Source organism: Myripristis murdjan, chromosome 6, assembly GCF_902150065.1.
Source record: "Myripristis murdjan chromosome 6, fMyrMur1.1, whole genome shotgun sequence".
NCBI lineage: Eukaryota > Metazoa > Chordata > Actinopteri > Holocentriformes > Holocentridae > Myripristis > Myripristis murdjan.
Window position 1 is genome coordinate 12,879,500 of NC_043985.1, and position 23,572 is coordinate 12,903,071.

A 23,572-nucleotide genomic window follows, 5' to 3' on the forward strand; every position below is an offset into this window, starting at 1 on the left:
TAGCGCTTGATGGTTTTTGCGACTCCACTTGGGGACACATTTAAAGTTTTTGCAATTTTCCGGACTGACTGACCTTCATTTCTTAAAGTAATGATGGCCACTCGTTTTTCTTTAGTTAGCTGATTGGTTCTTGCCATAATATGAATTTTAACAGTTGTCCAATAGGGCTGTCGGCTGTGTAGTAACCTGACTTCTGCACAACACAACTGATGGTCCCAACCCCATTGACAAAGCAAGAAATTCCACTAATTAACCCTGATAAGGCACACCTGTGAAGTGAAAACCATTTCAGGTGACTACCTCTTGAAGCTCATGGAGAGAATGCCAAGAGTGTGCAAAGCAGTAATCAGAGCAAAGGGTGGCTATTTTGAAGAAACTAGAATATAAAACATGTTTTCAGTTATTTCACCTTTTTTTGTTAAGTAGGCTACATAACTCCACATGTGTTCATTCATAGTTTTGATGCCTTCAGTGAGAATCTACAATGTAAATAGTCATGAAAATAAAGAAAACACATTGAATGAGAAGGTGTGTCCAAACTTTTGGCCTGTACTGTATATATATATATATAATTATCGAGGACATAGTGATCACACCGTTTCATTATGACACAATGTTCCTTCATTCTATAACTTGTTATAGACAGCAGAAGCTATGTAAAGCATTCAAACTTCGGCGTCAAACATTTTTGAAACCATACAGTGAAAACCACAGTATTCAAACTTGAAATATAAACTCTTTGTACTCAAATAACTATGAGATGATATTGTATACATCATGTAAAGTAAATATTCAAAAGCAGATTTTGCAAATTTGTGTTCCTGGAAGTTTAATATACTTCACTGTATCATCCAAAACCAAGTACTTGATTGTACTCATATCTCATATATCAAGACTAATGGAGTTACAAAGAAAAACCTGAGTTTTCTCTCTCATAAATTTACAACTTGAATTTTTTCGCACAAATTTGTGGCTTTAGAATTTCTGGATTTTCTTTTTTTCACATAAATTTACATCTTTAATCTTGGAAACTCTAAATATTGCTCATGCTTATGCCATTTAACATACATGTCTTTCTGATTTTGTTATTGTGGTGGAATTGGCAGTACAAACCCTGCATGTTTGCTCTAATCTGATACATGTTCCCTCTTCTTCATCTACCTTGACAGACAAATGTTAATAAGTGAGAAAAAAAATGTAAGCAACATGTACAGAGAGGAATTCTTTTGTGTTTTGTCTCTTTAAAAAGTCTAATCTTTGAAACAACTTACTGTAAATTTAGCTCAAGAAGGTTGCTGTCAGTTGCAAAAATGTGTGTAAACTCCAAATCCTAAATTTATGTGAATTTACCCTTCAACACATGTCTAAATACTCATCATAATACTTTGCATGTCTTGCCTGATTTGCCTGGTCTGACCAGTCACTGACTCATTTTTTGGTATATTTTTGTACCTCCAAGGTGGCTCGAGGCCATTCTGCTTATGCTTCCTAATTATGTTTTCCCTCACATCTCAAAAAGGAAAGAAAAAAAAAAAGGTGGAAGTTTTTTATGGTCACAGGATGTGCTTTTGGTCATGGCTGTAACAGGAACGTGCAGGTGGACTCTGTTCCCTCTTCACTAATCTCAGATGTCAAAAAATGATTACAAGCCTAAAGAGCAGGGAATTTGTCTCTTGGTGAGTTTTAAGTCATGTTTAAAAAATATCCTATTGTGGCCTGAATTAGAATCTCTCTTTGTTTTAATTAAACAGCTTTTGCCGTTGAGCCCATGGTTTTGGTAGTTGAACGACTGTGTTGCATGGATTTTTAAAAATGTGCTTTGTCTGTCATTAAATAATGAAGCTGCAAACCCACCTCAAAAAATCCTCAGCATACAGTTTTAGTGGTCAAAATGCTGTTTTTGTCTTGTGACACTGCAAAAATATATCCTTGTAATTTTTATTCAAATTAAAAGACATTCAATATGGTGGCAGAGGAAAATAAGTTATCAGCAACTGAATCGGTCAAACCCTTAACTTACATCTCGTGATTTATTGCAAGATCACTCTCTGGCCAGACCTTGAGAGATGCTGGTAACTAAAGCACCACTTCTAACAACACACTGTGTCTGATGTATCTCTCCCTTATGCTTGTAAACTGTTTGTGTTAAACCCAGGCTCAGATATCAGAGGAGAGGTGGGTTGCTAAGGCAAAACATATTGTTGGTCTGCAGGTTTCGACGGCATCTTTGTGTCCTTCCTGTACTGGAAAATTCAACAAAGCCCCCAGGATTACGTACCTGACAACACTATGAAACCATTGTCCCATTAGTGATGCAACTTGATAACCAAACTCTGTGAGAGGGTAATGATATTTTTCATTACCTAGATTTGTTTTCTACTACTACTAGTACAGTGTGCTTTGAGATAAGATTGCAAACATTTGTGATCTCCATTCATTTACAAGCCAAACAGGTAGGTTACTTTCAGCAGGCTGCTTTCATTGTTATTCCATCAGATGTTTCTAAAACACCTTTCTAGTCTTTCCAAAGCCAGTAACCAGAAAACAATCCACAAAAACTGAAATGGTTTTGTCAGCTTTTCCCCCTGGTGTAAAATCAAATGAAACACATTTTAAGGACACTTTTCACATTGTATCCATCACTGCATGTGGTTCTGGTCTTAACATCACTTCTATTTTCCCTCAAGGACAGTTCATGCTGATGAATATTTTCATGTAAAAACAGCTGAAGCAGGATTAATATTATTTATGCGATTTCTGCTTTATATATGGATAAAATACAAGACAGAACACGTTTTTTAGATCACTACAGCAATGTAGTGGAAAAAAGTGAGTAAACTTTAATATGAGGCAAATAACCACAAATACAAGCAAAAATCTATTTTAACATGAAAAAAAAAACCCTTTATGCTTTTCATCTTAAAATGCCCCAGTGTTGTATGTTTACTGTGAACGTACATTGTGAAGTTTTTCTGTTAGCCTAAAAAGGAGGCAAAACTCTATTCCATACATAAAACTGCTTAGTAAATTGAGTTATGTGGGTTAATCCACCAGTATATCACTGAATACAGACTCACACACAAACATATGTAACTGTACATAAAACTGAATCCAACATTGCACAACAGCTGTGTATGTGACTGGCCTGCAGCTTCACTTCATGAAGAATTCTTCTCCTATTCTAAAAACAGGAAGTGTAGAAATAACAAGGAAGTTGTTGTGTTGATCTTTGTTGCCACTACATCTAAATGACCCTGGAGTTATCACTGACGGCCAGTAGAGGGAGCTCCATAACAGCACAGGTGCCATGGGATCAGGTGTTGCTGGAAACACCCAACTGCAATCTGGGGAGGTCACTATACTTCCTCCATAACAATTACTAATTATCTCATCAAAATTATAACCAGTAATATAATGTAATTTAAGGGATTACCCAAACTCAGGAATATATTCTGATTGCTTTCAGTTATTTTCAGATTACTTTTATGGAGGTATGGCAGTACGCCTACATTAGTGGAATAAAATAAGATAAATTAAAATTCTAAAATTATACATTTATATAATTTTAAAACACAAAATTTCCTGCTCTACCATATTTTATAGATATTAAGACCCTCCACTATTTGAAGGGCTTCCTGAATTTCTTGCTTTCACTTTAAGTTAGAAGTGATACATTTTAATTTATTTAGCACCTTTGTAGCTTATTTATTTAGTTAGTTTTGTAGGTAATGTTAATGTAATACAGGCACTTCTTTAATTAGTGTAATTTAAATGCAAACTACTCAACCCTGCTCTTCACTCATGAAGCTGACATTTAGATAAAAGAGAGGAGACAGATCATAGAAGATGTGACAAGAGGTGGCGCAACTCAAGAATAATGGCTCCAAAACAACACTGATATGCAGATAATACAGTTGTCTTCGATATTTTGTTCAGTCAGAATGCATTGCTTTAAAAATGTAAGGCCTGTTTCTTTCTGCCACCTGTTGATCATACAGTGAAGTACAGAAAAATCACATCCTGCAATTATTTGTTTATTATCATGTTTATGAGGTCTTAATGTTTACATGGTCATTTGTGTGCCCAGTAAGGTCCATGACCCTTGAACCTTGTCAAAATGTTTATTTTCAAAGTACATGTGCATAAAAATGAAATTTCTTAATTCCAGAAAAGCTTACTCCTTGTGAAGCCGTGCTTCTGGTGCAAGAACAGTCTTACATTATCTTAAAAAAAAAACCCTCATATCTCCCAGCAGCCTCTGGCTGAGACTCACTAATCGAGCTGACTGGAGAGCTGTGCTAATCCTCTGAAGCAGGGCTGCCTCTGTTTACAGTAAACCTACAGCTCAGGTGAAATGACAAGTTTAGATGGAAATCATCAAAAACCAAATGAGGTTCAGCAACATCCTGGATTCTTCTTCTTGTGATGGAATAAAGGTGTGTGTGTGTGTGTGTGTGTGTGTGTGTGTGTGTTCAGAAACACCTATGCATCAGTTTGTAATCCATCTATGCCGACATCCTGGTATCCCAGCATACACCCTGATCGACATCTTGCAGGTTTTCATCACCTTTCAATCACTGTTTTATTTTAAGGATGTGTATCTCTGTGTTTGTGTGTGTGTGTGTGTGTGTGTGTGTGTGTGTGAGAGTGTGTGTGTGTGTGTGTGTGTGTGTGTGTGTGTGTGTGTGCACTCTGCAGCACAGCACCAAGCAAAAGAGATTTGTTCGCCATTGCCCACAAAGCCCCTTCCCTCCCCCATCGGAGCCCCATTTCCTCAGTGAGGTTGTTGCCATGGCAACCTGCTCATTCCTCACCCCGATCTGGAACAAGGAGAAGAGGGAGAGGAGAGCAGAGCTGAGGTCTGCGGTATTATGCTTGTGACACACTTTGAGTACTATGTGTGTGTGTGTGTGTGAAACCAAGTGAGTAAGAGAGAGAAAGACTGTATGTGTCCTTTCAACACAAGAGCCCTCCTCCAGAGCCTTAAGGAGACAGTCGCTGGAAGAAGAGAGACCGAGGGGGAGAGAAAGAGTGAGAGAGAGAAAACCAGAGATAGCAGAGGTGTGTGTGTGTGTGTGTGTGTGTGTGTGTGTGTGTGTGTGTGTGTGTGTGTGTGTGTGTGTGCGTGTGTGCGTGCCCTCCAAATCCTTGGAGAGAAAAAGAGAAAATGGGAGGGAGGGATTCTTCATGCCTTATAACACCAACACCTCACATCACATCTCAGCTGTCTCGTCCGAACACGGCCCGCCTTGTTCTGTCAGCGTCCAGACAAAAACACTGGAACGTTGTTGCCCATTTCACCAGTAAATATCCATTCATTCACAATGGGACAATGCACTTGTTACACACTTCCTGCGCTGGAGAGAAAAACACTGATAAATGTCTCAAACCCCCACACAAACAACCAGATATTCAACTGCAGACACCATATGATTCACTCCTAATGCTTCCAATGCTAATCAACTTGCTTCCAGAATATTCTTGAATCACATTTTCTTAATAATAGTGGGCTGATGTGCCTCACAGTGAATCTGTATTGGAAAAAAGTGGGATTATATCACATGACTCTATAACAGAAGATAATTTCCTAAAAACAAATGTAATGCATAACATGACAGTGGTTCTATAGGTGTGTAAAATATGTAATCATACACAGAATGTATCGAGAAGAACAACAACACTTTTGCATACTTTTGGTGCTGCAGGTTCCAAACTTTTAGAGACTTGGAGGTGAGTATGCATACTTTTCAAGACTTTTCAGACCAAGTGCAAGAACGGTGGGTAAGAGTCCTTCAAGCATAATACAGTGTTGTTGTGGATCTGACCTAATATTGTCACATGATACCACCCAACCACGCTGATCGCAATCACACTTCTCGAGTTCGGTTACCATGGTCACTGTAAGTCACTCCAAGTTTGGGCCTTCATGCTGGGGCAAAATCCTCTTGGATACTAAAGGAAAAAGTTCAAGGAATTTGGAAAATTAAAGCACCACAATGCTCCAGTAACAAACGACACAGACAGAGGAGGGAGGGCATACTGTTAAATAGATGATTTTCTTTAATAAAAGACGTTACAGTGTGACATTCAATGGTTAGCTTGAATGATATTGCTTCAGAAGCATACAGTACAGAACCCGGCTTGGCCAGAGTGTATGTCTGTGTTATGTTTTTACACCGGCTTACAGTCAGAACGTCGTCCGATCATATGAATCCTCTGGGGAACTTCAGTCTCTTCAGACTTACGTGGTTACTCTACATTCAAATCCATTCAAAATGGCAAAAAGAAACTAAATCCTGTACACACAATCCACAATTGAGATAATAGCACAAATGAATGAATTATACGAGCACCAACCAATACACAGGAATGGGGGAACAGACACACTGAGTATAGGACATGCGGCAGGAAATGATCTAGGTGGAGTCAAGGCAGGTTTAGTGGGCTGAGGAACAGGAGTGCTGTTGGGGGCAGAGCCGTAGATACTGTTGGACCATGCAGATAGTGGCAAAATGGCGGCCATCTTGGCTCCATTATGACAGCCTATAATTTGTGCATTCTTCATTGATGTTTTCTGCTGTCTTGGAGCTGTATTGGAATTTGCAATTTGGGCTTACAGGGTGATTAAGCTGAAAGCCCGTTTCAACCAGTGCAGCACTCTGGGACTCTGACTGGATTTGGACAGATAGGTGCATATAATATAATATATCTAGATTATATTATAGAGAGGCATGTGTGGGCAAAAGAGGGGTAATTATATAGTACCAATAAATGAAACGACAACATAGATATGAAGCATATCTATGGGCACAAGGGTGTGGGGGTGTTTGTGCATGTGGGTGTCCCAGGAGAGGGTAGTTGCAGGGTCTGTGGAGTAAGGTCAGGGGTCAGTGTCTACTTGAACTGCCTGATGGGTGGGGGCACCTTGATGTCCTGGCCTCTCTCCAGTCTCTTCTCACACTCGATTAGGTAGTTCACACCGTCAACCACCGTCTGGACCAGCTGGACCTGTGGGAGAAGCACACACACACACACACACACACACACACACACACACACACATAAACACGCACCCAGACACACAACCATAAATGCCCAGTCAGATCAGTTTGAAAGATCTTAAGATCTTAAGAACTACTCATCCAGGTTGGACAAAATGTGGATGAACAATGTGTTTTGTCACTGATCGCTGTGACGAAGTTCCCTCATTTCCTTGGACTTCTGGTTTTACTGGATAGAGAGAATTTTGGGGTTTCTGCTTCTGCCCACCCTGCAGAATCTATTTCTCCCAGGTAAACATGAAGGCAAAAAAACAAGCAGGCCATCAAATATGGAGCTCTCATAGGCAATGTTTAATCATGCTATTGACTTGTACAATTTATTTGAACCATTAATGACCTGCACTTTCCAGTTCAAATTTGTATGGACTACCTGAAACACCGATTAGAGGGTGGTGAATGGGTCTTTTTAGCTCCCTCCCGTATTCCACAATGACTGGGAAACTTCCTCTAGGCTTTTCTACTCTGAAAGGACGAGAAAAACCTGAAATCTACAATTTTCTAAAATAAATTGGCATTAGGAGATGCACATGAAGTTTGAACATGCCTTGCCTGAGTGACCATCACAAAAACTTACTTGTTACCACAAGTAGACACTATAGGCTTCTTCCTCCAGATTTCCCATTAATTCACATTTTTATTTTGTACATAAAGTACCAGTACTCTCTTTCTCTCTTTCTCCCTGTGTGAACACCTCAGTGCTGCCCTCAGACTAAGTGCTCTCCATCAGTCCAGGTGATGGAGGACCACACAGCACTGAGCAGCCCACGCTCTCAAAGCACCTCAGTGAAGGAGTGTGTGCCAGAGTCACAGGACTGCAATATTCCACTTGATTGCCAACACCTAAATCCCTCTATGTGAAGGTCATGCATTTATTTTTGTGTCTATGCTCTGTCAGTGACAGAAAAGTCTACCCAGTACTGTGCATCTTTAAATTTCTCAGCCCACTTATTCATTTTCAGGGTTGCAGAGGGCTGGAGTCTGGTCCAGTGAGGCGGAAGGCCGGGAAACACCCTTGAAAGGCTGCCAGTCCATCACACAGCTAGCACAGAGACAATCACTGAAACTCACATTCAAAGGTATTAGATAACTTAAACTCTTCAGTTCACCTGACTTGCATGTTTTTAATTTTCGGAGGAAACCAGAGCAGCCAGAGGAAAATATTTTCCATTACTTTTTGACTCAGGTTAAATACTGCAATAGGACCCAGTTATGTCAAGTACACTAGATGTATGACTCTCAATCTGCACCCCTCTGGAAACATTTGCACTCGTGCTGGCTAGCATGTCACCAAGAGATAGTGAAAAAACCTCTCCGCTTTCCATGTCACTCAGAATATAATGTGCAACAACACACACACTGCAAACAATAGAGAACAGTTCCATTGTATGTGTACTCTGTGTCACAAGCATGCAGCACATCCAAGGATGTAACAAAGACAGCTATAGCTAGGCAAAGAAAACAACTCTCCTCTCTTCCCCTCCAACCTCCAGATGTCTTACTTAGGGTTCTTCAAGAAAAAAAAAAAAAAATCACTTAAATGTGCAGATTTGTTGACAGTGCTATGGGTGACATATTTAACCATCCATATAACTGTTAAATATGTAGTATTGCTTATACAATACATTGGTATAATGACTATGAACAAATGAGACCATGGTAGAGATCAGTGATGTCTCAGTGTTAGAGTTACTGTTTCTCAAAATTAACAACACACATCTCATAAATCCTGTTTCTGTTTTTTTTTTTTTTTTTTTTTTTTTTTTTTTGCATGCCTTCCAACATCTGTGTCAGTGAGAAACTCTGAAAGCTTTAGCTCTTTTTGTGCTGGTAGAACAGCAACCTCTTCTTGCTTTCAGCACAAAAATCAACGCATGATAATGAATCGAAATACTAGTGCTTTTGGAACCTTTATATATCGAAGGAAGTTTTATTTGGAGAATGTGATTTTTCAGCACTGCCCTGCTTTACATTCATACAACCTTCACACCTGGTAATATTACAGGTGTCAACTGTTGACCAGCGGGCAATTCCTCTAGAGCAGTTTGGGAGTTAAGTGGTTACTCACTCCCTTTGCCTGCACTTTAGCCCAACCTCTACGTGCATCCCTGCCTACCTCAGAATGTCCCAGGCGATCTAAGTTGGAGATGTCAAAGGTGCCGCCCACAGCGGCAGTGTCCACGCCCCCTGTCCCTCGTTTCTGCAGACGGAGGTTGTCCAAGATCTTGCTGAAGCGGGGATCCTGCAGGAGCGGCAGAGTGTTATTCAATACACTGTAGTGCTAGAATCCCTCAATCAATCAATCAATCAATCAATCAATATGTGATTAGTTATTTTGTTGTCAAACATAAGACTTCAGTGAAGCTACTCAAACGTAAAAGACCAATAAATAAATAAATAAATAAAAGTCTTATTTTCAATGAAAGTTCTGAAATGGACAGTATAAGAAAAAGAATGCTATGAAATTAAATATGGCAGGAAATGTTCATGTGTGATGTGTGTATATGTCTGTGTGTGTAGATGTGGCAAGGCTTACCTTACTAAGGAGGGGCAGTTTGACATGGACCCCGGCCCGCAGCCCTGTGCCCAGGTTGGAGGGGCAGGTAAGGATGTAACCCAAACTCTCGCTCCACATAAATTCCCAACCTTTCTCCTGGATCAGACGCTCAACCTTAGGAAGGGAGAGGAACAGAAAAAAAAGAAAAAAAAGAAAGAAAAAGGACAGAGAGGAAGACAAAAGAGAGAGAGAGAGTCAGTAACAACACTATCTGTGCCTGTAGTCTCTGGCCTTAAGGATCTCAGACAAACACGTCCCTTTTCAGGCTTCCTGCTGTGTATACATAGCAAACTTTTCCAGTGCTAGTAATCACTGATTTATCAGTAAAAAAATATTTAGCTGAGAATGGCCAGCTGTTAAAAAAATACTTCAAATTGTTGAGAAAAAAAAAAAAAAAAAACTCTGATGGCTGTGTGGACCATGAACCCTGGCGTTGCTTTGATTTTCACCTTCTCAGAGTTAAATAAACACTGATGACTTTGCTGTGTACAATTGGGGTGTGTGTTTTATAGTAGCCATGGTTACAGTGCAACTCCACAGTACCAAATATTGCCAGGCACTGTGTCCGTGTCTACTGAGCTCTCTCTAATGGGGAAACTGGATCGGTTATATAAATAATTTATATTTGCATGGCTTTGCGTGGACAGCATGCTTTTGTGTGTATGCGTGTGTGTGTGTGTGTGTGTGTGTGTGTGTGTGTGTGTGAGTGTGTGTGTGTGTGTGTGTGTATATGTGATGAGGTTTGGACTTGTACACACAAGCATGAAGCTGTATCAGATCAGTGTACATATTTTTGTGACAAGTCGACAAACACACGGCCACATGCATATACAAAGACACACACACACACACACACACACACACACACACACACACACACACACACACACACACACACACACACACACACACACACACACACACAGCCTTACCTCCTTAAGGCCTCTGCAGAACCTTTCAAAGACTCTCTTCATGTTGCCTCCCTTCTCCATGGAAATGACCCTGGTGTGATCCTCCTCATTGATCCAAACCAGGAACGTCTTTTCGTTGTTATGCCTGCACAGTGTAGAGGAAAAAACAAACAAAAAAACAAACAAACAAAAAAAACAGATTATTATTATTATTATTTTTTTATTCATATTTTTAAGATTATTATTTTAAAGATGCGGTTACGGTGTCAATCCATGCAATCCATGTATTTCATTTTTATTGTGGCTTTTCTCACAGCACTTTACGGAGACTACCTGTCAATCAAACACTGTGTCCAGTAGAGTGACGTCCTTTCTGTTGATGAGGTTTGAGTTTGTGTGGGTGGTGTTTTTTTACTTTGTCTGTTCAATCATGGTGGCTGTCACTGCTCATAGACAGACCCACTTCTTCTGTTTGCCCATAATTACGTGATTTATTTGTTTTTGGTAGAGCTGCACTGGAAGGTAGCATGCAGGATAAGGTAATAACACAGTAGGAAGATGAAGAGGCTGTTGGTGGGATTTGTTTCTCAATGAATCATGTGAGATTGGCTGATTTTTTATGGTCTGTGGATTGGTGAGTAGTGAGGAGGTTGCCATTACCCACCAGTCAGGGTAAAGCTTGTGCTGTAGATACGTGATAATTATATTTGGCAGAATGGTTTGCAAGGCTGTACTGTGCTGATTTACTTTACAACTTACTCATAAGATGTGTCACACAGCAAAAAAAAAAAAATGCAATGTATAAATATACTGCTGCGGTTACATGAAAGCCTCATAACTTAAGAATGTCTGTTTTTTCAAAAAAATATGCTTATTTGAAAATGTGTGCTGTCTATAGGTCTGCCAAAGTTCTGGCAAAGTAGAAAAAAACAATTCTTCCTGACCAAAGTCTGAAAAAATTTCAATTTTTGAGAAATCATGTGTGTGGCAAGTATATATTGACATTTATAGATCAATGTCCATGAATGTTGGAAGATATGAATGTATATGCATACATACTCACATATTGTACTCATATGAAAAAGAATTATGCTCATTTCAATGGTAGCTGCTTGATTCTCTACACATATAAAGGGACCATATCCACTCTATATATATCTATATCTATATCTATATAGATATAGATATACTGTATAAAGGTTACATAAAAGTCTGGGTTGACAGTAGGATAGGATTAAAGAGCCTCCTTCCTTTTTTCCCCTCTTTTACTGACAAGAGAGAAAGAGAGAGAGAAAGAAGATTCAGACAGAAAATAGATCAGGATACTTTGGCGGACAAAAAAAAGAATTAGGAGAAAGGAGAGAAACAAGAGAGGAAGGAGAGTGATCTGAAAAAAGAAAAGAGAAAGTAGAGCAGGGAGTATGGGAGGAGAAAAAGAATAGCAGAGAGAAGGGCGATAGAGCAAAAGCTGCCAGTGAACCTGAAAGAAGAGAAGGGGAGGGAGGGAAGTAGTGAAGGTGAATTATTGAGAAGAGGACAGACTGGCATGCTATAGCTTGGCAGACGGTGAGAAGAGAGAGGCTGGTGATTGATCCTGGCTGGCCGGCATGCTACATCAGACTATTTGTGGCTGCATTCTGAAACTAAATGCTGAGGGTGCATTGTCTGCTTTGCTAATGCACCTCCATCACAGCCTGGTTATGGGTAATTTGATTTGTTCATACAAACAAGTCAGGACAGAAAGTCGTGGAGTCACCAGAGAGTGAAAATAGAAATCTTTATTATTTTTTCCCTGAATACATTTTATGTTATCCAAGCAAAAATGGTATAGTAACTGAAATATCCCTAACCAAGTGGATATTGTATAGAATCAGAATCAAATCGATGTGGGACCTTGTGAATCAGAATCAAATCACTTGTGCCACTAGTTGGCACATGTCTCTTATGGAAAAAAGATCATCAGTATGACCCCAAAAAATGTAATGAAATGACCAAAAGATGCTCTCAGGTGGAGGGGATTCTTACCCAAGCTATAGCTGAGACAGGAAGACAGTGCAGGGATCTATGTGAAATGTATGAACTAAAAACCCATGATGCAGTGTTTCCCAAAAAAAACAACAAGCCCCAGATCTGGACTTTCAATGAAAACACTGACTTTGGCTAAGCCAGAGCTTTTAGGATCAGAAAGTTTTCTGCTTACCAAATACCACGAGCATCTGGCCAGTCCCGAGCCATGCCTGCACATGTTAGCAGGGGTGACACAGGCTTGTCAAACAGGAAGTGATCCTAGTGTAAACACAGAGAACAGAAGTTACCAACAATGGCTATGACTTCAATAGTGAAAAGTTAGATTGGGCAGTATTGTGACATGGAGACAAAAATGGGTGTGTGAGACTCTAGCAGAGAGAATTTCCAACAATCTGATCAATCTTTTTTCACTGAGTAGGAGGAAAATTCCACGGCAAGTACGGCCTACACCCATCTCTGGTTTTCCTGTGATGAAACTGGCCACTCCCTTTATTCTGGCTTGAAGACATTCTGTGGCTTGTGGGCAAACTATAGCTATGCCGATGTAAATATCTGACAATCTAAACCCTCCTCAAGTTCATACTTGCATGCGTAACTCCAGGGAATCAAACTGTTACTGAGGCAATATTAACACAATGTTCTACCCGTCAAAAAAGGAGCAGAGGAGAGTCCCCCATGAATTCTGCTAAACTCCCTCCTACAACTGTAACTATGACTGTATTACACTTGAACACAGTTCTGGGAAAATGATTGACTGAGGGCTGGGTGTGTGCAGTCCAGATGGGAATCATCAACTGTTTCACAATTTAAATCAATTGCTGTGTACTTTACCTCTGGTAACTGTATGGTTATTCATGTGAATGCTACTCATATGCATTTTAATTTGTGCTTTGGGGCAAATTGCCTCTGACAATTGAAGTTTAACACTGGGATGTCCACGGGAAAAAACATGGTTGCACCTTCACCCAGCACATACAGCAGTGGCCATGGTAGAATTCATGCATCTATCCTCAATCTGTCTTGCATCAGCACTGTACACAATGGTAAGCATTGTAAGAGTCCCACGTCATGCATTTATCCTCCCTCTATCCTGTGTTAGAACTGCAGGCAAGTATTTCTTGCAAAATTACTACAGAAGAGAGCCATACAAATGGCTGCATTGCAAAACAAAAGAAAACATAGAGGTAATATTACTACAAACTGTAATGGTGATGCAAACAGCACCTTTATAATGTACAAAATCTACACAGCAGCACCTCCACTCACATCAATAAGCTGTTGCTGCTCCTTCTCTGTCATCAGGGTGAGACTGTAATACTTCCCGGTCAGGTCGGCCTTCAGGCCAGCCAGGGCGTCCACCACCACCCTCTCCACCTCCCTGCGCTCAGCCCGGGTGCAGGCGGGGGGCAGGCTGAGCCCCCGGATGCTGCGGCCCGTCCTCACTCTGGATGACAGCACGTAGCGTTCATCAAACTGGCCCGACTGGATCTGACAAGAAACAGGTTGGGGATGATTTCTTAATGATGGATATATATTTCACAGACTGGAGGTTTAGTTCTGCCAACATTTCTCAGCAGCAGAAGTGCTCTGGTTGAGTTAAACTGCAGTTGGTAAAGCCAAAGAACTACTTTTTTTTTGCTAAGTAACGTCAGTCTCTCTGGTAGGAGGAAGCACTAAGTAATGTGACTGGTACCTTGCTGGCGTCCAGGTCGGTGGGGTGCTTCATGGTGGTGGGGTCGTAGCCGTTGTGTCTCTCTTTGATGACAGGGTTCAATAGTTCTGCAAACACCTGAAACAGACCCAGTGTTGACAGTGTGAAAATTTAAGACAACATTTTGGGGATTTTATTGTATGCTGACTGAACATATTTGACATCTGTCATTGGTAACACAGGGGCACCCCCAAACGACTGTAAAATGCAAAAATGCATAAATGAATTTACTCTTCAATTCAAGAATAATGTTTTTCAGCAGTTTTGCAATATGGATTAATTGATCCCTGAAGGAGGAATTATTTTTTTGCTTGCCTCCTCCAACAGAGAAATCAGAAGTCAGCTACAGAACAACAGCCCTGGAGCTGGTAAGGGTTGATTGTTTTGATCAAGGACTTTCCAGCAAGGAAGAAAGTGACACTGAATTCATTAAAAATTGAACAATAAGTATTAGGAAATATTCTTAGCTTTCTTGAACTCATCTGATTATTTTTTATCTATATTTCCTCATAATTCCTCATCAACACGGGATACTGGCTTGTACTTGGATTCAGTGGAATCAGTTTGCTACACAAAAAGAGCAAGTGTCCATAATCCTTTCTTTAGTCGGCGTTCACAAGTATTATAATCATCACAGCATCAAGGGAACTGAATGACTTTTTGATGACATTATCGGGGATGTGATCAGGAAACACAAGAATGCAAGAAAAAAGCAGGAAGAAAACAGATAATCAGTGAAGTTTCATGAGAAAGAGGAACCACGGGTGCAAAATCCCCAAAACTCTCATGTGAACTGCCATAGTGACATCTGCTCTTACAAAATTATAAATAGCACCCATCAGAACACACCAAGTAGGAAAAAAGTAGGAAAAGTAAGTAATGATGGCATATTTACAGACTGGATGATCTACAATACATTTTAGGGCTAAAACCTCTGCTGAGTTACTGCATCCATAATGGACTATCAGCCAAAACACTACAATCAAAATGGAAACAGTGTCTAAGTGGACGACTCTACACACCATCACATGTCTCGCACATTCTGACCAAGCCTCCACTTGTGTCTGACTGACCTTTACTCTCGCATTGATTTGTTCTTTTGGTCCAAAGCCATGCCAAGGTTTTAGTATCAGTCTGTGAAACATGCTGAATGCTGCCAAAACTACTGCACATTTTTGTTCACACTAAATGTGGCAAGCTATTAAAATGGAAAGACAGCCACTATACATAGATTCAGTAATGTCCCAAAAGAAGTGTCCTTCTAGCCTACAAGCTACCCTCTCTGGTGCATTTACAGGCCTCGCTCTCAAACCGCACAGGAAGAATGTATGACTATTATCTGTCTGGAATATCAGGAATCTAAAAATTAGTCATTTCTGATGATTAAGTTTTAAACATTTTCCATCTGTGTTGAAATGAACTGTCTCTCTGTGTGACAGTAAAAGGAACTTGAATTTAAGGAACAGGGTAAGATACTTCTTCAGTTAATAACAATTTTAATCCAACACTGGCCAAGCAGTACTTTCTATTCCTATTAGAGCTGCAACTAATGATTGTCAATTTATTATAAATTAGAGTCATTATTGATTAATCTCTTGATTATTATTTCACCACAATTTCCTAAGACATTTGAAGTGATGTCCTCAATTGTTTCATTCTGCCCCAACCAACAGCCCACAATGTAAAGATTTAGTGATAGTTTAGTGTCATAGAGGACTAAAGAAACCAGAAAAATATTCACATTTGACATGCTGGGATCAGAAAATTTGGAAATTTTGCTCTTATGAATAAATCAATATGATTATTCAAAATAGTTGGCGTTAGTTTATTTAATAGTTTGCAACTAATCAATAATTCGATAATGAGGGAAAACAGTTTCAGATGGTTTCCAAACCCATGTATTTGCTTATTGTGCAGGATCCCATGTAAATGAATGATGAACTGAATGATATGGTAAAAAAAAAATGTTTAAAAATCAAATTGCTATTATTTTGCCAGATATTGCAACTGAGAAATGAGCCATGATTTTAGTGGGAAAGCTAATTGTTGCATATGAACTTTTATTTTCAATGAAAAAAGAAACAAACAGCTAAATTAATGATGTGATTTCTGATGCAGTCTGTGCTAAACAAACATGCTTTCTCACATCTGGAGATTACCATTTGTAGGCCAGGGCATCTCTTTTGCACCACAATAGTTCTTTTGAAATGGTATTTTGTCATACATTTTGCCTTTATTGAACAACTGCAGCTTCTGTGATTTGCATATTGCACTTATAGTGATTTTGATAATATTTCAATTAAATGCACAGCCCTCATGTCTAGCCTAAAGTTAAGAGCATGTTGGGGAAACCTTTCTGATTTTATTAGAACTAAACAAATTCTAAGCCTTGGATGCTCACTGCCCCCACAGACATCAAATTTTGTGAACATTTTTTTCAGTGCTACAAAAGACATGACATCCAAAAAGCTGGCCCACATGTATCATAATCTAAAACCCAGTAACACAACTGTATTTGACAAAACACACAACAATGCAACATGATTTTTTTTTTTTTTTTATCAATATTGTACAGCGGCAAACCTCCACAAGCAAAGGCTTCTGACCTCGTAAGACTCCTCATCTCCTGCCACCATGCCCACAGTTTTGATGAAGGGGTGCCCGGGGTTGTCCACCCCTGTCTGGATAGCCTGGTCCAGCGTGTACCCATTGGGAGTCGCCCTGTCACACAGCTTGGCGTAGACGGCAGGTGTCAGGTGACTGGCCATGCAGTTATTGTGCTTGCGTAGGTCGGGGAACTCCGCACTGTTCAAATGCAAACACAAGCTAAGGTTTTTTGGGGGTCATACACTATTGATTCCTATTGGTTAAATTAATCATTTTACCACTCTGAGCACAGGGTAACCACAGAGCTGTGCCCTTGGAGCAGACAGGGACCCAGTGGCCTGTTCAAAGACACTGCCACAGGGCCCACACAGAGATAATTGAGGATAAATCCTGTGGTGCTCTGGTTGTGGGGCATTTTACTTAAACCCTAGACTAGCCTGCTGTCTAAGATGCTCACAGATTTACCCAAAGTTCAAAGCATAAGATACATGGCACACTGAGCTGGTGCTATCTGATCATATTTTCATTCTGAATAATCATGAAATTGAGGCTTCCGTGAGGATGATTATAATCTATGCCTAAAACCTTACATGAAATGTTAAAAGTGTGAAAGTCATTAATTCTGATGGAAGAAGGTGACATCCAGATTCTTTTGCTGTTTTAATTTAATGTTTAATGAATGCTGAATATACCATAAGATTAATAGCAGCTGCTGCAGGACACTGCCTGTCTCAAAACTAAACTTTAGTCAAAGACTGGCTTTTATCCAAACAAAAAAAAAAAAAAAAAAAAAAAAATCCTCTCTTAAAGCCAAGGATGAAATGAGATGGAGTTTGGCATCGCATCCACAGGCTAATACAGCAAAAGTAGGGACTCATTAGCTTAGTCAGGGAGCCCTGTGTGCCTGGTGCTAAACGACAGGCTAATACATTTGCAAATTAATTTTACTTGAATCATACATCATTTGAGTCATACACTTTATGCTATGATATATGTGAAAAATAACAAAGTCTGTGTGCTGTGTAATGGTGTGTAATACAAATGTACCATACAATTGTGTAATAGTAGAGAAGTTGAAATACTGAGGGTGGGCAGACATGTTTGTCACATGGAATAAAGGTGGAGGGGGGTCCAGGGTCATCTCCTGTGCACAAAGTGCCATCACAGCTACGCCCATGACCAGGGACCCACTGCAACAATAATTCAGGCTGGGAGTCACATACCCGCTGAGGCCACGTTGCTTATCCAATTTCCATATATGAGAACACACACACACTCATGACACAGCCTGCAATACTATAATTATATAGTCATTTTTGCCTGTGATGCTCAACGGGAAGCTATTATTATTGTATATAGGCCAAAGAGTCACAGCAGCCTTCAGTTCATACAGCACCACACACATCAGTATCATACCAGAAACCTGCCCTACTGCAAACAGATTATAAACTGGCCACTTCCTTTGCTTGGGTCTTCAACTCTTTCTGCACCTCTCCCTCTGAAGCACTATCTCTGCCTTTTCAAAAGAAAAAAATGGCACAACTTCTTTACTAATTGACTGAACCTCATACTTTACAACCTAAAATCCCCAACTTTACAAAGATGTGACTTATGACAAGCTGTGCTGGAGCTTCTGGATCTCTCACCCAGAAGCACAAGTGCTGGCAAAACCTCCACCTTGCAGAAAAAGAGGGGTTTTATATAGTCACAGTAGTCACCCATATGAAAAAGATCGATAGTGCATAAGGATTGCATATACCCGCATTGGACAGGATACCTGACCTATATGCTTATTTTTCATGCAGAGCACAACACCAGCGCATCACTGCCTATGTGGCTGAAATTAGAAAATGAAGACCAGATTTTCTTCGTGACATAATTTCCACCGCTCTAATTTGATCAACCAGAAAGCTGACAAGAATAAGGGACATCAATGCTTCCCTGATCATTCACACAAGAGGTGACAATTATCAGGATTTGGGGGAGGAAAAAAGGGCGCAGTACATGCCATCTGGCCTTTGTGTGTGTATGTGTTTAAGTGGACACAAATGCATCCACTGTTGTAGCATTTGACTTACCCGGGCAGTAATACTAAACCATTACATTTGTGTTACATTTAAAAATGAATAACGTGTAATTGTGGGCAATTACACGTTAATTGATCGCTTTTACAACTAAGTGTCCAAAAGCTCACTTTAACTTCAGTGCTTCCGTTTGGTTGTGTGTGGGCCCAGCGGGTTTTATTTGAGCCTTATAGATAAGGTGTTACTAATCTGCAGGGCGCGCTACTTTGTAAGGCTACAGGCGTGCCGTGGGACACGTACGCATCCCATATAGCGCCCATCACTGCATTTTATTCACGCCCATTCCGATTTATCTTTAAACAATATAGAAATTATAGCACAGAAACACCTCATTCATACCTGCAATTTCTTCCTCTGAGTAGGCCTAATATGAAGAAAGCATGCGATTCACCAGTCGCACAAAAAGGCTGTTAGTTTGACAGTTTGACCGCCAGTGAAGGCAAGGACATCGGCCGTCTATTTTAGGATTACGCGGTTTCGCTCAGTGTCTCATGTCGCGTTTGATATTGACATGAGAAACAGAGAAAAAAATGCTTCACCCTTCACACACTTGGCAACTCTAAAATCACTATAAAATCGTCGTAGTACGCTATTACAATAGTGATAGTGTGTCTGTGCCTGATGGCATTTTCCTTCATCTCCTGTAGTGTCCTAGAGAGACTTCAACATTGCCATTTTGAAACTGGTTCAGTATCAATATCAAATTTGTTACACGGGTATTTTTAGCTGATCTTGTTACATATGATATTGAAATAGGCGTATATGACAAGAAGACAGGCAATAACCATCATATTCACACCTCTGTTTCACAGCGCACCATTGCCATGTTGTAGAACTGGGCCCAAATAATTGTATCAATGCAGACAGGCCACATTTGCCACTTGTTCAATTAGTGTTAGTGCAGACTCAAAGCCCTGAGGTGGATACGCAGGCCTGACGGTTACCTGGCGGGGTACATCCTGCGGACAGGCGCTCCGGCGGTGACATGGTCCCTGTGGAGCAGAAATCCCGCTGTTACAGAGCCGGCTCCGACTAATGACAGGATCCCAACATTTCGTTTGGAGGAAAAGAGTCTCGTGAAGCTGCTGGCCATTTTTTTTTTTTTTTTTAATTCAAATGTCTCTTGTTTCCTTGGTCAGAAAGGGAGGGACAGGTGGATGGAAGCTTTGGTGATGTGCCGCCTCTGGTGGAATGAAAGCGGACAGAATGGGTGAGTCGGGATATGAACACAGGGGCGTCAAGACCGCCACAGTCAGCCAGGACGACACCGGCAACCTGCAGTTTTACCCTTCAAAATAAAACTGGAGCGGGCCTAATAAGCAGTTAAACGTCAGACCAGTACCAGAATTAACTTCAGCTAAGTAGAAATTTAGCTTTGCAGTTCTCACAAATAAATAAATAAATAATTAGTGAAACGAAAGACGGCTAAAAAAAAAAATTAAATAGCAGATGATTAGTAGGCCTTTATCTGAAAATTAGCAAATTAAATTAAATAATAAAATACAATAATAATAATAAAAAGTACAAGAACGAAAAATATATATTATAAATATTACACCTATATATTTAAATAAATATTGTAAAAATATTTTAAAATTTAAAATTAAATAAAAAAAATTAAAAACAAAAACAAAACATAACAAAAAATGCAATAAAATATTTTTTTTTCGTATTCAGAGGATGAAAATAAAACAAAAGGAAAGGTCATTCACGGGTCCTTGGGTTTAAAACAGTTAAATGAATCTGAGGTGTTTGTGAAGTCCTGTGGACCTGCTGAAACAGCTTAATGACCAAGTGGCCTGGTACTGTGTGGGCCATCCAAGAGACCCAAGGTCACATGTTTCATTTTTTTCCCTCACAGTAACTGCAATTTTACTTACATTTATTAATTAGATAAGTGCTCAATAAGAGAAGAGAGATGTGATTTACAGGGACTCTGTCAAGTGTTTTCCATCAGAAGTTTGTGAGTGACCAGAAATTAAGAGGTGAGGGGTTTTACATCTGACTTAGTAGAAACTGCCTCTAGGAGAGCAAGGTAGTCATGTAAAGATGAGTAAATACTTAGGGATGCATTCCTTAAAATAAAATTCAGTGTAATCATACGATTTATATTGTTATTTGTTAAACATATAACTTATTTTCATTTTGTGATTATACTGACTGATTTTTTTTTTTTTTTTTTTTTTAACCGGATGTTATGTTATTCTAGTCAGCTTGACACTGGCAGAGAGGTCCATGGCTGCGTGGTGTGAATACTGGAGGGCGCAGGGGATCAAAGCTGTGGCACCACGAGCTTTCACAACACTCCTCCCTTCCTGCGAAGTCGTAACAGTTTTTGCACCAAAAACATTTCATCCCATTTCCCATTCCAGTCATTTAGGACGCATCTGCAATTGTTATACTAATACTTACAGGAATAAGAGGAAAACGTGCCCACCTTCTCTATGACTCAAATGCATAATGCGTAATGTGGGGGTGAGTGAAGAAGACTGTTTGACCCGTGACCTCCAGTGTGACTGTACAACAGTAACTTGTAGTATTTGCTGCAATGGACTAACTCTTACACATTTTGGGATATCGGCAACAGGGGAAGGAATAGGGTTGTAAAATTCCGGGAATTTTCAAAGCTGGAAACTTTCCATGGGAATTAACTAGAATATATGGGAATTAACGGGAATAAACTGGAAATTTGCAAAACTGCAGGTTAGCCTATAACAGGGAAATTAAATGTGGTTACCCAGGGCCTTGGGTTTAAAAAATTTAAATGAATCTGATGTGTTTGTATTCGGGCAAAAAGATTTCCCAGCGGGAAATGGGCAGAGGGGAATTCGGTTCTATTGTTCAGATCTATTTAATGTATTTATTGATTTAGAGTGTTTGTTTTATTTTGTATGTAGTGGGGGAGGGTATTCATTTTGGTTGTAAATATTTTGGGATACAGTTAGGTGTATATTATATATTTATGTATATAGAATGTGTGTGGTACTCCCTGTCAGATGGCATATGCCAACTTATTAGTTCAGCTCTCCCTATATAAGCCTGCATTCTCCCTTTTGTTAGAGAGGCTGTCGGGATGTTGTTGACATACATGTGTAATTGTATGCATTAGGTTTTAATATGTCAAGAAAACAGAAAACAATACTCTGGAAGTCATAGTTTACCACCTGTACACCAAAAGACAGGCCTTGGGGCAGTTTTCCTCTTCTAGGTTGTGATGCCATATGGCCAGCTTTTCCTCAGTTATCTTTCTTACTTTGTAATTTTAAATTGACCCTGACAATTTTCTCTTGATGCTTTGTAAACAAGAGCACACCTGTCTATTTTGGTTTCAGAATAAGGATTATAATGAGCATAAACAAAATATCCATCTTAATTATTATTCAGGCCTATATATAGAGGTTTAAGCTACACAAAATGTCCGTTTTATATTGTAAATTTCTATAATTTGTGTTCAGATCAGCAACACCATTTCTAACTTAATATCAAGTTAGCCCCCCTTAAGTAGCCTTAAGCTACTTAAGGGGGGCTATTCTGTGGATAAAAGGAAATTGTAGGCACACAGTACTCAGACCAAAGTTCACACTGCCTTGTTGCAGGAAGTACAATGAGTCTAAACATACTGTGGGATGCCTTGAAACCACAACCACCTCCATTTGTTCCAGGGGGAAAAAAGTACTGAAAAACAAATCCACGTCACATACGTTGTATTGTGGATGTGAGAATGGTTGCCCAAGTAAGTTTAAAGTTTTACCTGTTGCAGGAACAAGGATTAAGTTTCTGAAGAGCACCCACTCTGTGTTGTTTGCTCAAGCTGGCACACCCTATCTGGCTGGAGTTCAGAAACAGTGCTAGTCATGAGGCAAGCCTGAAGACAAGCCTCCCTTATGACTGATAACACCAATTTCCAAAGAACACACCAAGATAACTGGTAATTGTAATGAAAATTAAATGATCAATTTCATCAGCAGATAATCATCAAGTATGATCAAACTCTTGGGTTATTAGCAGCTATGAAAGCGTGATTTGAACCATGTAACACTCATTAAAATACCTACTGAAAACAAATGAAGGGCACTTACATTTTACTGCACCGACCTTTGGACAGGAGGTGATTAGGGCGGTGGAACTATCAGGTTTAAATTTATCAGGTGGCAGATAAACTGGAACAACACAAATGAAGTCATTCTCAAAGGAAAAATCATTGCAAATCTAAAACAGTATGTTACTGTAGAGCCCTGCTTTGCCAAACCACATACAACATACAAAAATACTATAATGTGACACCATAAAAAAGAGCCTTTATCAGTGGAGCTATATCATAAGATGAAAGAAACACAGACAGCATGATGAAGACAAGCGGTGTCAATATGTATGGGTACAGTTTTTTAATCTCATGGTGTATCCCGCATTTTTTTTTTTTTTTTAAATCAAGTGGCCTCGGAGCATTTTTGTATTTCTGTATCCATGTTTTCTAGCCCTTTCTCCAAAGAAAACCTCTTGTTTCTATAACCACAAGCAGCATTCTTTACTTTCCCATCTTTTACTGACAAAAAAATATTGTGGACATAATTTGTGTAACTATCGGGTACCTAGGAAAAACGCCTGCAGCAATTTAA

At 39.6% G+C, this 23,572-nt stretch overlaps 1 protein-coding gene across 2 annotated transcripts; it reads right to left on the reverse strand.

Annotated features, from left to right (window-relative positions):
* Positions 1-6,030: 6,030 nt before the first annotated feature.
* Positions 6,031-20,130, reverse strand: LOC115360384 (creatine kinase U-type, mitochondrial-like). 2 transcript variants are annotated; one of them, XM_030053286.1, is made up of 9 exons: positions 19,901-20,130; positions 16,872-17,070; positions 14,248-14,343; positions 13,821-14,042; positions 12,727-12,812; positions 10,548-10,671; positions 9,595-9,729; positions 9,175-9,300; positions 6,031-7,008 (listed from the first exon to the last, which is right to left on the reverse strand). In XM_030053286.1, the coding sequence occupies exons 1-9, from the start codon at positions 20,047-20,049 to the stop codon at positions 6,895-6,897; spliced, it is 1,251 nt and encodes a 416-aa protein (XP_029909146.1). In that variant the 5' UTR covers positions 20,050-20,130; the 3' UTR covers positions 6,031-6,894. The 2 variants fall into 2 exon arrangements, with proteins under 2 accessions (XP_029909146.1, XP_029909147.1); XM_030053287.1 differs by having other exon boundaries at positions 13,821-14,036; positions 14,242-14,343.
* Positions 20,131-23,572: the final 3,442 nt, after the last annotated feature.

What these genes read in the sequence shown, in the direction of transcription:
- LOC115360384 (XM_030053286.1), bottom strand. Translation starts at nt 20,049, where the DNA reads ATGGCCAGCAGCTTCACGAGACTCTTTTCCTCCAAACGAAATGTTGGG. An exon ending in GAGATGAGGAGTCTTACGAG is followed by an intron (nt 14,344 to 16,871) that starts GTCAGAAGCCTT and finishes GGTCTGTTTCAG; the next exon opens with GTGTTTGCAGAACTATTGAA. An exon ending in AACTGCCCCTCCTTAGTAAG is followed by an intron (nt 9,301 to 9,594) that starts GTAAGCCTTGCC and finishes CCGCTCCTGCAG; the next exon opens with GATCCCCGCTTCAGCAAGAT.